Source organism: Myotis lucifugus, unplaced genomic scaffold (assembly GCF_000147115.1).
Source record: "Myotis lucifugus unplaced genomic scaffold, Myoluc2.0 scaffold_67, whole genome shotgun sequence".
Classification (NCBI taxonomy): domain Eukaryota; kingdom Metazoa; phylum Chordata; class Mammalia; order Chiroptera; family Vespertilionidae; genus Myotis; species Myotis lucifugus.
In genome coordinates, this window is record NW_005871115.1 from 4,497,853 (window position 1) to 4,511,306 (window position 13,454).

Sequence of the window (13,454 nt, forward strand, 5' to 3'; positions counted from 1 at the left end):
ACAAAGAAATAGGTCACAAATGAAATAAATGGAAGAAAGCAAACTACTGGATATACAGTTCAAAGCCATGGTTATAAGGTTACTCAAGAATCTTCTAGAAACCTCCAAGGGACTTAGTGAGGCTTTCAAGGATGTTAGTGAGAAATAAATAAATAAATAAATAAATAAATGGAAAAGGACCAGTCAGAAATTAAGCATACACTGACTGAAATAAAGAATAATATACAGGGATTCAGCAGTAGACTAGAGGATCCTGAGAATCAAATCATTTACTTGAAATATGAAGCCGGCGCCATGTCTGTGAGCGAGATCTTCGTGGAGCTGCAGGGCTTTCTGGCTGCCGAGCAGGACATCCGGGAGGAAATCCGAAAAGTAGTGCAGAGTTTAGAACAAACAGCCCGGGAGATTTTAACTCTACTGCAAGGGGTCCATCAAGGTGCTGGGTTTCAGGACATTCCAAAGAGGTGTTTGAAAGCTCGAGAACATTTTGGTACCGTGAAAACACATCTAATGTCTTTGAAGACCAAGTTCCCTGCTGAACAGTATTATAAATTTCATGAGCACTGGAGGTTTGTGTTGCAGCGGCTGGTCTTCCTGGCGGCCTTTGTTGTGTACTTGGAATCAGAAACACTAGTGACTTGAGAAGCAGTCACAGAAATTCTTGGCACTGAGCCAGATCGGGAGAAAGGATTTCATCTGGATGTAGAAGATTATCTCTCAGGAGTTCTAATTCTTGCTAGTGAACTGTCGAGGCTGTCTGTCAACAGTGTGACTGCTGGAGACTACTCCCGGCCCCTTCACATCTCCACCTTCATCAATGAGCTGGATTCCGGGTTCAGCCTCCTCAACCTGAAAAACGACTCCCTGAGGAAGCGCTACCATGGCTTGAAGTACGACGTGAAGAGAGTGGAGGAGGTAGTCTATGATCTCTCCATCCGAGGCTTCAATAAGGAGACAGCAGCAGCTTGTGTGGAGAAATAGGAGACTCTCCTCGGGCCTGGCCTTGCTGACCTCAGTGGTTGCCAGCGAGGCTGAGCGCAGGGCCTCTCACTGTAGTTACGGTGCCCTGTCGCTAAGCACCGCGAGTTATTTTCTTAGCCAGTTGTGTGGTATGTGTATCAGAATCGGAACACTTCTTTGGGGGTTAAAGATTAGCCTTTACAAGGACAGGGTTTTTTTTGTTGTTGTTGTTTTAGTGAATTTGCTCTGTAATTCAGTTCTGTCAAAAGTACAAATGTCAGTCTCTTGGTAAAGTTTATTTCCTGCTTACCCTGATGCTGTTGATGTCCTGATTGAGAAGTTTATTGTCTTGTGATCCTCGGTATTTTCTATATCCAAAGTAGCCCCCATACACAGGTATGCAAACAGATAATTAAAAAGGATGATTGCTAACCAAAGGACACTTATTTGAAGAAGAGCAAAAAGAAATAAGAATCCAAAAATATGAAGATAATGTAAGGAGCCTCTGGGACAACTTAAAGCATAACAAGATCCTCATTATCGGGGTGCCAGAAGAAGAGAGAGTGCAAGATATTGAAAGCCTCTTTAGAGAAATAATGACAGAAAACTTCCCCTCCCTGGTGAAAAAAAAAGACTTACAAGTCCAGGAAGCAAAGAACCCCCCAAAAAAGGAACCCAAAGAGGATCACATCAAGACACATCATTATTAAAATGCCAAGGGCTAAAGACAAAGAGAATCTTAAAAGCAGCAAGAGAAAAGTAGTTAGTTACTTACAAAGGAGGACCATATAACTGTTAGCTGATTTCTCAATGGAAACTATGCAGGCCAGAAGGGAGTGGCAAGAAATATTCAAAGTGATGAATAGCAAGGACCTACAATCAAGATTACTGTACCCAACAAAGCTATCTATATATATAAAACTCTATTATGCAAAGAGACTGAACAGTGGAACAACTGAACAACAGGTCACTATGATGTGAGCTGACCACAAGGGAGCACATGTGGAACATGGCAGGCATTGGCAGCAGGCGGCAAAGTGTCGAACATGGTGGGTGTCGGCTGCAACGGACGTTGGAGCAGGTGAGCAGGGGCGCCAGACCAAGGCGGGCACCAGTTGCTGTTGTCGGGGCAAGCCTCTGGTGGTTACTGAAAATTCTTTGCTTCCATGAGCCAAGGTCCCACCTAGCACTCACAACTGCTGCTGGAGCTGGCCCCACTAACACCTGCTGCTGGTGCCAGGTGCCAGCCCCAATTGCTCAGCACCATCAATGGGTGCAAGCAGTGGCTGCCAGCCCCAATCGCCCTTCAGGGCTTCTCTACCTCCCCCAACTCCTGAGGGGCCATTGGGGCAGAAGCCGCTGCTTGCACCTCCTGACAGCGCCGGCCCCACTCGGCCCACACCATCATCGCATGGGAGAGGCAGTGGCAGGAACGGGACTGCTGGCAGAGATGGGACTAGGGGCCATGGTAGGAGGGGCCAGGCAGGGGCGTGGAGGATGGGCCTAGACCTGCCATTATGTCCACTGCAGCCTCATGGCCCACAGTTCCTTTCAAGGTGCAAGAATTCATGCACTGGGCCCCTAGTCATTTAGAATTGAAGGTCAGATAAAGAGCTTCACAGACAAGAAAAAGCTAAAGGAATTCATTGCCACCAAACCAGTATTACATGAAATGTTGAAGGGTATTCTTTAAGAATAGGGAGAAGAAGAAAAAGATCAAAATATGAACAATAAAATGGCAACAAATACATATCTATCAACAATTGAATCTAAAAATCAAAATAATCGAACAAGAAATCTAATGAACAGAATAAAGTGGTGAATAAAATAGAATCAGAGGCATGAAAATGGAACAGACTGATGATGCCTAAAGGGAAGGGGTGGGTGGGAAGAGATTAAAAAAAGATCTTATATGCATATATGCATTACCTATGGACATAGAAATTAGGGTGGCAAAGGCCAGGGGCGGGATGGGAACTGGGTGGAGGGGGCTATGGGGGTGGGGAGGGGAAAGAGGGACATCTGTAATAATCTCAACAATAAAGATTAAAAGAGAGAAAGAAAAAAAATAGAACTGCCAAGTCACTCCTGTTCTATCCTAATTACATATAAAGAACAGTTTCTGAGTTCTAATTCTGAGGCACAAGTAACATCACATTTGCTGAGCCTATTCTGAAAAAAAAAGGATATATAAAGAACAGTGATTCAAAGGGACACAGGTCAGCTGTGGTCCCTCTAATATAATAAAACCAAACAGCACAGAAGTTAATTTTGCCTGAGTTAATCCTCTCCAATAAGCATCTGACCTATGTAACAGAAGAATGACTGTAATGTATCTGCTGCCATCATGGGCCTAAGGCATCAACAGCCACATCTACATAGTTTTAAAACCACAAAGCCTTAAGCATTTCATATGAGCTCACTTGCAATGTTTTGATTTGTTCTTCTCTCCCTGAAACACTTGACACATGACATAAATATAATTCTAGTTTGTGAATTTTCAGAAATACTTTTTCTGTTGATACTAGATTCCCCTCTCTTCAACAATGGACAAGACAATATCACTGAAATTTTTTTATCTCTAATTCTCATCATTCTAATATATCTGATATGTGGTCAAAATTTTTTTGACTTCTAGTAGGTTGATTTGCATCAAAACATGATTATAGTCTTTATGCATATATGCATTACCTATGGACATAGAAAATAGGGTGGCAATGACTTTAAAAAAATTAACAAGTATGTAAATATCCTATATAAATAATAAGCTTAACTTGATCGAGTTTAGTTTATTGTAATCTTCTGTATGCTCTGATGTTTTTATTGTTCTCAGCCTCTAATTTCATTTTATAAAATTTAAATGCTCCCATTAAAAATATCCAACACAGTTAAGACCAGAAAAAAAACGAAAGTTAAAATCTTACTCCATAAAGTAACAAGTAAGGCCACAAATTTAAACTTGGAAATAATGTAAATGATCAAGTTAAACTTCTCAGAGGAACATTAACTTAATCTTAAAAAGATAACTTAGATTTTTTTTAACTATCTGAGGATTTTATTGCATGTAAGTTGAGACACATTCATTAGGCTTTTCCAAAACAGAGCATCTGTAATGAGTAAAAGTTATTCTGGAAAAATTTACAATTTTTACTTCCTGTTTCAAATGCTCAAATTTGCAACCTTAATGTTACACATACTCAGCTTCACAGACTCTATAAGAAACACACATCCATTTTCCTACTTTATAGCCGCATCTACAGAGCAACGTTCTTGTACCTTTGCTCTTCTTACCCTTCAACTGAAGGCAGGGGTGCCTCTGAACTCTGGCATCAGGCAGGTTGATGTGAAAAGTTAATTTAGAATATTCTCATCATGTCAATAAAATGGGTTAAATTCTTAATTTACACATGGCATGTTTAAGTATGATAAATAACAAATAACCTAGGGAATTTTCATAATTTCTCTTTATTTTTCATGTGAGAACAGTACATTTGTAATTTTATGGTTTCAAAGGCTTCTCAGGGATGTTGGCAATGGAGAAAGGGGGAGAGCAAGGTCAAGGGGGCTGGCAGCTAGACAATGCCTGTTTCCACTTGAGTCAGCATCTCCAGATCTATTGGCAACTGTACAGTACATCCTTCTTTGTTAGACATGAAAAGCATGGGCAGTATGGCAATAAAAGGGAGGGCAAACCAGATAATGAAGGGAAAAAATAACAAAGATCTGACCATCAGTGAGTGATACCTAATACTACATAATGCTGTATGGGTCCTGTAGCTCACATACTGTTCTCAGGCATTCACGGGGAGCAACATAATCAGAAGTTCCATTTTCCAGAACCAGACAAATGGTGATTAGAAGATTCAACAAAAATAGAATATGTATCAACACTCATAATGTGATGCTCCTGATAGCTACCAAATGAAGGCAATTCTGCTTTATAAGCCTTAATTGTATTTTAGGAATTTATGAGGCATGAACTGAGAAAATTTTAGTGACAAAACCACTCTGATTTTATAAACACATAAAGATAGGTAAATTTTAATTAAGGACTGTTTCAATCCTATATAACAAAAGCCTAATATTCTAAGTGTCAGATCATCTGGTCGTCTGTTCAACTAATCAAAGCGCAATATGCTAATAATATACTGATGCTGTAAAACCACTTGCTATGATGTGCACTGACTACCAGGGGGCAGACAGTTGACTGGTCAACCAGTTTCAATGACTGCACTGACAGGGGGCAGATGCTTTGACTGGTAGGTTAGCTTGCTGCTGGGGCCCGGCCATTCGGGACTGAGCAAGATGGGCCAGACACACCCTGGAGCCCTCCTGAGGTTCCTCCCCAGCTGGCCAACCACTCGCATCCCTCCCCAGCCCCGATTGTGCACCAATGGGTTCCCTCAGCCTGGCCTGCACCCTCTTCCAATCCGGGACTCCTCAGGGGATGTCAGAGAGCTGGTTTCAGCCCGATCCCGCAGGCCAGGTGGAGGGGCCCCACTGGTACAGGAATTCATGCACCGGACCCGTAGTTGTTTAGTAAGCATTAATTAAAGGGATACAAAGCATATTTAACAGAATTGAACTCCATGATCAGTCAGCAAAAGCTGAAGTTCAAATATAAAGATAAAATGTATTTGAATGTACTGTGCAAGTCATATGAAAAATTATTTGATTATTTGAATTTGTTCAATTGAAAAAGTATTAGAATTGAACAATTCAAGGCTTGTATAAATTTTTAGAAAAACAAAGTTCACCTAAAGCAATGCAGAAAGACTGATATTTTATTTGATTAACTTGTAATTTTTGATTATTTTTATGAATATTTAAGAGTTTGCTTTATTTCATAACATAAAAAAGAGTTTTTTAAGGGAGACTAATAAAAACCAGATTGTAGGTAACATCTTTAGGCACTCACTATTCAAAGCACCTATCTCTATATATGTATTAAAAATAACTTATACAGTCTGGCTGCTGAGGCTCAGTGGTTGAGCTTCAACCTATGAACCAGGACACAGTTTGATTCCTGGTCAGGGCACATGACCAGGTTGCAGGCTCAATCCCCAGTGGGGGGCCCAGGAGGTAGTCTATCAATGATTCTTGCTCATCATTGATATCTCCATCTCTCTGAAATAAATAAAAATATAGTTTAAAAAAATAACATACAAAAGCCTGTCAACTGATACTTGGCAGATTAATACAAAATTTAGAAACAATAAGTTGATTCCACACTTAGTAACAATTAATTTTAAAAATAACAAAAGCCTAAATTTTAAAACACAATGTTTTTATTACAGTGTAATGCTTTTCAATAAAAATGTTTCAAAGTCAAGTATCAGAGGACACTGCTCCTTAATTAGCAAAAATGACAGATTTTGAATTTTAATCTGGGCATTAAGGCCTATAATCAGTCCAGTCTGCAAGAAGAGCAAGTGAGAAGTAGGTCTCTGTGAAAGACCTCTATCACACAAACAATGGCCAATTAAAAACCCTTTTCTAGACCAGTTTCAAGATGGCGACCAATGGGCTGGCAGGCTACATGATAGTGAGTGAGACAGCGAAATGAGAGTGTGTGTACATGAGGGGAGTGTCTGTATTTGTGAGTGAGGGACAGCTATATTCCACAGGACAGTCAGGCACTGGTGGACCAGCCTCCAATGGCCGGGCAGCATCTACTACTGCTGAAATCTCTTCTGGAGCAGCCATCTCTGCCACAGAGATGGCACCATCTTGGAGGGGAGAGCGGCTGTGATTGGAAGCCCAGCATTACCTTCTACCAGGGAGACCTTGGATACCTTCTGGGACCCTACAACCAGAACACCCAGGAACCAGATGCCTCAGCTGAAAACCCACAAACACTGAGACTCCAGGCTCCCTGGCCACAGGCACCTGAAAAGTTTGTCCAGCAGGAGACAAGGTGACAGCTAAATATGAGATCAGGTCCTGCACCTTCTCACAGAGAAGATAGAAGAAACAACTGAATTGAATAACATCCACCCAGAATTGGCAAATTAAACACAGCTGGTGAGGTAATTGGTGCATGGAAAAGTCAGAGATCACCTGGAGAGAGTCAACGCAGGAGAGAGTGAGCTACATAACCAGACACCCTGGGAGGAGTGAACATGGGGAGACAAAGAACAGCCCCCATACAAAAGAAAAGGAGGAATCACTGAAAAAGGAAGTAAAAAATGGAGGCAAGCAATTTGTCAGGGAAAGAATTCAGAGCAATGGTCAAAAGAATGCTGAAAAGAATGGAAGACAAATTCAATGTCTAAGAATCAAGAAGAAATGAAGAAGAACCAAGAAGAAATGAAGAATGACATCGCTGCAATAAAGAACACAATAGAAAGCATCAACACTAGACTAGAAGAAGCAGAGGACTGCATCAGTGAGCTAGAAGACAAGGTAGGAAAAAATAACCAATCAGAGCAGCAACTGGAAAAAAACCTTAAAAAACAGGAGGAGAGCCTAAGGGAACTTTGGACAACACAAAACAAAACAATATCTGCATAATAGGGGTACCAGAAGGAGAGGAAACTGAGCAAGCAATAGAAAACCGTTTGAAGAAATAACAGAAAACTTCCCTGATATAGGGAAGAAAAAACTCACACAACTCCAAGAAGTTCAAAGAGTCCCAAAAAGGATGAACCCCAAAAGACCAACACCAAGACACATTATAATTAAATTGGCAAACACCAATGACAAAGTAAGAATCTTAAAGGCTGCCAGAGAGAGACAGTTACCTACAAAGGATCTCCCATCAGACTGTTAACTGATTTCTCAACAGAAACACATCAAGCCAGAAGGTAATGGAGTGAAATATACAAAGTCATGCAAAGCAAGGATCTGAATCCAAGAATACTGTCCCCAGCAAGGTTATCAATCAAAGTTGAGAGTGAAGTCAGTAGCTTCACAGACAAAAAAGGACTAAGAAAGTTTATTACCACCAAACCAGCAATGCAAGAAATGCTAAATGAACTGCTGTAAGAAGAAGAAATAGAAAACAAAGAAAGAACATGGGCGTAAAGAATAAAAATGGCAACAAACAAGTACCTATCAATAATAACTTTAAATGTAAATGGATTAAATGCCCCAAGCAAAAGACATAGGGTAGCTGAGTGGATAAGAAAACATGACCCATATATCTGCTGTCTACAGGAGACCCACCTCACAACAAAGGACTCACACAGACTGATGGTGAAGGAATGGAAAAAAGTTTTTCAGGCGAATGAAAATGAAAAAAAGCTGGCATAGCAATACTTATATTTGAGAAATTAGACCTCAAAGTGAAGGCCATAACAAGAGATAAAGAAGGCCAATTCATAATACTAAAGGGAGCAATTCAACAAGAAGATATAACTCTGGTAAATATATATGCACCCAATACAGGAGCACCCAAATACATAAAATAACTCCTATAAGATATCAAGGAAGAGATCAACAGCAATAGAGCCATAGTCTCCTATATTAAAACCTTTGGATAAATCCTCTAAACAAAAAATCAGCAAAGAAACATGGATCCTAAATGACTCATTAGATCAGATGGAATTAATTGACATATTCAGAACATTTCACCCCAAAGCCACAGAATATCAAGGGTGTCCCAAAATTCACGCAAGAAGTAATTTTGATAGAAAACACAGGTTTATAATTAAAAATTATAATTTTTTATTGATACATAAAATATATAGTATAGGGTTATGTATGGAATAGAATATCAGGTAAATGGCTTCTCAAAATGTCCAATTCTTGACCACGGTGCTGAATTGATGTCCCTGGACTCTCAGCAACACTCTCACAAACTGCTTCGATGTTTTGTGTTGAACGACTTGTTGAAGGACAGCCAGAGTGTTTAAGATCACTAATTGATCCAGTCTCCCTAAATTTTTTAATTAATCTCTTCACAGTTGATGAAGTTTAATCACTATTCCGACCATATTTTGCATGAAAATTGTAAACTGTAGCTGCCAAACCTTCATTATTTTAAAAATATTGCTCAACAATGAAAACGCATTGTTCTTTTGTGTAGCACACCATTTTTAATAACCCCGAACTGTCAGCTGTCACGCTATCTTTTTTTTGTTGTTGGCAACACTTCACGGCACAAATGGAGTAAAATTCAAATCTTGCGTGAATTTTGAGACACCCTTTATGTTCTTCTCAAGTGCACATTGGACATTTTCAAAGATAGACCAAGTGTTGGTTCACAGGCAAAGTCTCTTCAAATTCAAGACAATAGAAATCATATGAAGCATCTTCTCAGATCACAATGGCATAAAATTAGAAATCAACTACAATAAAAACAATGAAAAAAATCCAACATTTGGAGGCTAAATAGCATGCTATTAAACAATGATTGGGTTACCAAAGAGATCAAGGAAGTAATAAAAAGCATCATGGCAACAAATGACAATGAAAACACAACAATTCAAAATCTATGGGACACAGTGAAAGCAGTCTTGAGAGGGAAGTTCATAGCTCTATAGGCCTACCTCAAAAAACAAGAAAAAATGGTAGTAAATTATCTAACCCTATAACTTAAAGAGATAGAAAGAGAGCAACAGGAAAAGCCCAGCCTAAGCAGAAGAAAGGAAATAATAAAGATTAGAGCAGAAATAAAAAACATGGACACCAAAAAATAAAAATAAACAAAACCAAGAGCTGGTTCTCAGAAAGGATAAACATAGCCAGGCTCACCAAGAAGCAAAGAGAGAGGACCCAAATAAACAAATCAGAAATGAAAGAGGGGAAGCAACACCCGATCCCACATAAATACAAATTATGAAAAAATACTATGAACAACTCTATTCCAACAAAATGGACAACCTAGATGAAATGGACATATTCTTAGAAAAATACAAGCTCTCAAATCTCAATCAGGAAGAATAAAAAAACCTGAATAGGCTGATACCACCAAGGAAACTGAAGCAGTGATCAAAAATCTTCCAGCAAACAAAAGCCCTGGTCTGGATGGCTTTACAGGGGAGTTCTACCAACTATTCAAAGAAGAACTAAAACCTATCCTCCTCAAACTATTCCAAAAATTTCAAGAGGAAGGCACACTTCTAAGCTCTATGAAGCCAGCATTATACTAATTCCAAAACCAGATAAAGACATCACACACAAAAAAAGATAACTACAGGCCAATATCCTTGATGAACATAGATGCTAAAATCCTCAACAAAATTCTAGAAAATCGGATTCAGCATTAAATTAGAAAGATCATACACCATGACCAAGTGCAAATTATCGTGGGGATGCAAGGATGGTACAATATCCACAAATCACTAAATGTGATACATCACATAAAGAAATTGAGAGACAAAATCACATAATCATATCAATTGATGCAGAAAAAGCATTTGACAAAATCTAACACCCTTTCTTGAAAAAATCTCTCAGCCAAAGATGGAATAGAGGGATCATAACTCAACATAATAAAAACCTTATATGACAAACCTACAGCCAACATCATACTCAATGGGCAAAAACTAAACTCACTTCTCCTAAGAACGGGAAGAAGACAGACATTCACAACTCCTGTTTGACATAGTACTGGAAGTGCTAGCCATAGCACTCAGACAAGAAGAAGAAATAAAAGCCATCCAAATTGGAAAAGAAGAAGTAAAACTGTCCTTATTCACAGATGACATGATATTATACATAGAAAACCCCAAAGACTCCATCAAAAAACTACTAGACTTAATAAATAATTCAGCTATGTAGCAGGATACAAAATTAATACCCAGAAATCTATTGCCTTTTTATACACCAACTAGAGGCACGGTTCACAAAATTTGTGCATGGGGGTAGGGGGTCCCTCAGCCCCTGGCCTGCACCCTCTCACAATCTGAAACCTTTTGGGATATGTCTGACTGTCAGGCCTAAACTGGCAGTCCAACATACCTCTCACAATCCAGGACTGCTGTCTTCTAACTGCTCATCTGCCTGCCTGATCGCCCCTAACCACTCTGCCTGCCTACACGATTGCCCCTAACCTTTCCCTGGGTGCAGGACCAGCCACAGTGAGGGACTGTGGTATTCTGGTCTCTGGTCATTCTGGTCGTTCCACCATTTCTGTTGCTGGGCTTTTATTATACAGGATAATGAAATCAGAGAAAGTGATACTAAAAAAAAAAACCCCCACTTACCATTGCACCAAAAAAATTAAGATATCTAGGAATAAACTTAACTAAGGAGATGAAAGATCTGTACTTGGAAAACTATAAGACATTGGAAAAAGATAGAGGAAGACATAAACAAATGGAAGAATATACCATGTTCATGGATTGGTAGAATCAACATCATTAAAATGTCCATACTACCCAAAGCAATCTACAGATTCAATGCAATCCCCATTAAAATAATAACAGTATATTTCAAAGATCTAGAACAAACTCTCCAAAAATTCATCTGGAATAAAATAACAAAACAAATAGCCGCAGCAATTCTGAGAAAGAAGACCAAAGTTGAAGGAATCACAATACCAGATATCAAGCTACATTACCAAGCCATGGATCTCAAAACTGCCTGGTACTGGCACAAGAACAGACATATAAACCAATGGAACAGAACAAAGAACCCAGAAATTGACCAAAGCCATTATGCTTAATTAATATTTGGCAAAGAAGGCAGGAGCATACAATGGAGTCAAGACAGTCTCTTCAATAAATGGTGCTGGGAAATTTGGTCAGATACATGCAAAAAAATGAAACTAGATCACCAACTTACACCATACACAAAACCAAACTCAAAATGGCTAAAGGACCTAAAAGTAAGACAATATAACCATAGATATCCTACAAGACTCCATAAGCAGCAAAATAGCAGACATACATCATAGCAATATCTTTACTGACACAGCTCCTAGGGCAATGGACTAAGTAGAAAATAAACAAATGGGACTACATCAAAATAAAAAGCTTCTGCACAGCAAAAGAAACCATCAACAAAACAACAAGAAAGCCCACTGCATGGGAGAACATATTTGCCAATGCTCTTTCAGATGATGGTTAACTCTCCAAAATTTACGGAGAACTCATACAACTTAACAAAAGGAAGATAAACAATCCAATCAAAAAATGGGAAAAGGACTTAAGTAGATACTTTATTAAAGAGGACATACAGAAGGCTGAGAGACATATGAAAAAATACTCAAAATCACTAATCATCCAAGAGATGCAAATCAAAACAACAATGAGGTACCATCTCACAACTGTCAGAATGGCTATCATCATCATATCAACAAAAGACAAGTACAAAAAAAAAAAAGACAAGTACTGATGAGGATGTGGAGAAAAAGGAACCCTCGTGCACTGCTGGTGGGAATGCAGACTGGTGCAACCACTATGGAAGACAGTATGGAGTTTCCTCAAAAATTTAAAAATGGAACTCCCATTTGACCCAGTAATCCCAATTCTAGGACTATATCCCAAGAAACCAGAAACACCAATCAGAAAGGATATATGTACCCCTATGTTGATAGCAGCACAATTTACAATAGCTAAGACTTGGAAAGAACCTAAGTGCCCATCAGCAGATGAGTTGATTAAAAAATGTGGTACATCTACACTATGGGATACTACAGTACTATAAAAGAGAAGGAACTTTTACCATTTGCAATAGTGCAGATAGAACTGGAGAGCATTATGCTAAGTAAAATAAGCCAGTTGGAGAAAAATAAATATCACATGTTCTCATTCATATGTGGGATATAATGATCAACATAATTTGATGAACAAAAATAGACCCAGAGACAAATGGCAGGGGAGGTGGCGGTTGGGGTTAGAGAGCAACCAAAGGACTTGTATGCATGCATATTAGCATAACCAATGGACACAGACACTGGGGTGTGAGGGCTTGCCCAGGATGGGAATGGTGGGGGCGGGAGGTCAATTGGGGAAAAAGGAGACATGTAAAACTTAAGATAATTATATTATTATTATCTTAAGTTTATATATATTCATGCTTACCAAGAGGGTAAGCATGAAAAAAACAATTCTTTTCTATTTATTAAAATCAATCCTCAACCAATTCTCCTTTTCCATAGCATAAAAAGGTTTATGCATTCTAAAACATACAGCCATTTTCTTTTAAACTAGTCTATTTTCTAAACATTTCAGTATTTCATTAGTTACAAATACATTTTCTTGATCCTAAGTTGTAAGAACCAACCAAAAGTCTTTCCAAATTATAATATACTAGTGGCCTGGTGCACGAAATTTGTGCACATTAAAAGGTGATTAATTAGAGGAAATATTTTAATATTGTTATTTGCCCTTTCTCTATAATAGAAGTGTCAGAGAAGAAAGAAAATTAGAAAATGTATATGAAAATCTTCCTCCTGTCAGAGTCTGGGGTGCACCACAGGACCCAGAGTCAAGTCCCCACCCACCCACGTGTGCCTCAAAATGACACGAGACCCAGACCCAGCCCCCCCCCCCCCCATTGCTAGATCCAGAACCCTGCCGGTCCCACCCTTGTCAAGCCCCGCC

General features: G+C 39.1%; 1 protein-coding gene and 1 pseudogene across 2 annotated transcripts in view; one reads left to right on the forward strand and one right to left on the reverse strand.

Moving 5' to 3' along the window:
• The first annotated feature begins 285 nt into the window (after nucleotides 1-285).
• LOC102438719 lies at nucleotides 286-1,400 on the forward strand (annotated as a pseudogene). The gene has a single exon (XR_001348498.2). The product of XR_001348498.2 is annotated as a translin pseudogene (transcript).
• The window catches only part of LOC111826311 (leukocyte surface antigen CD47-like), a 57,692-nt gene continuing 44,964 nt past the window's right edge, over nucleotides 727-13,454 (reverse strand). The window contains exon 7 of the mRNA XM_023754960.1: nucleotides 727-941. Coding sequence (XP_023610728.1) covers nucleotides 727-941 — 215 coding nt within the window. The remainder of the gene's footprint in view (nucleotides 942-13,454) is intronic.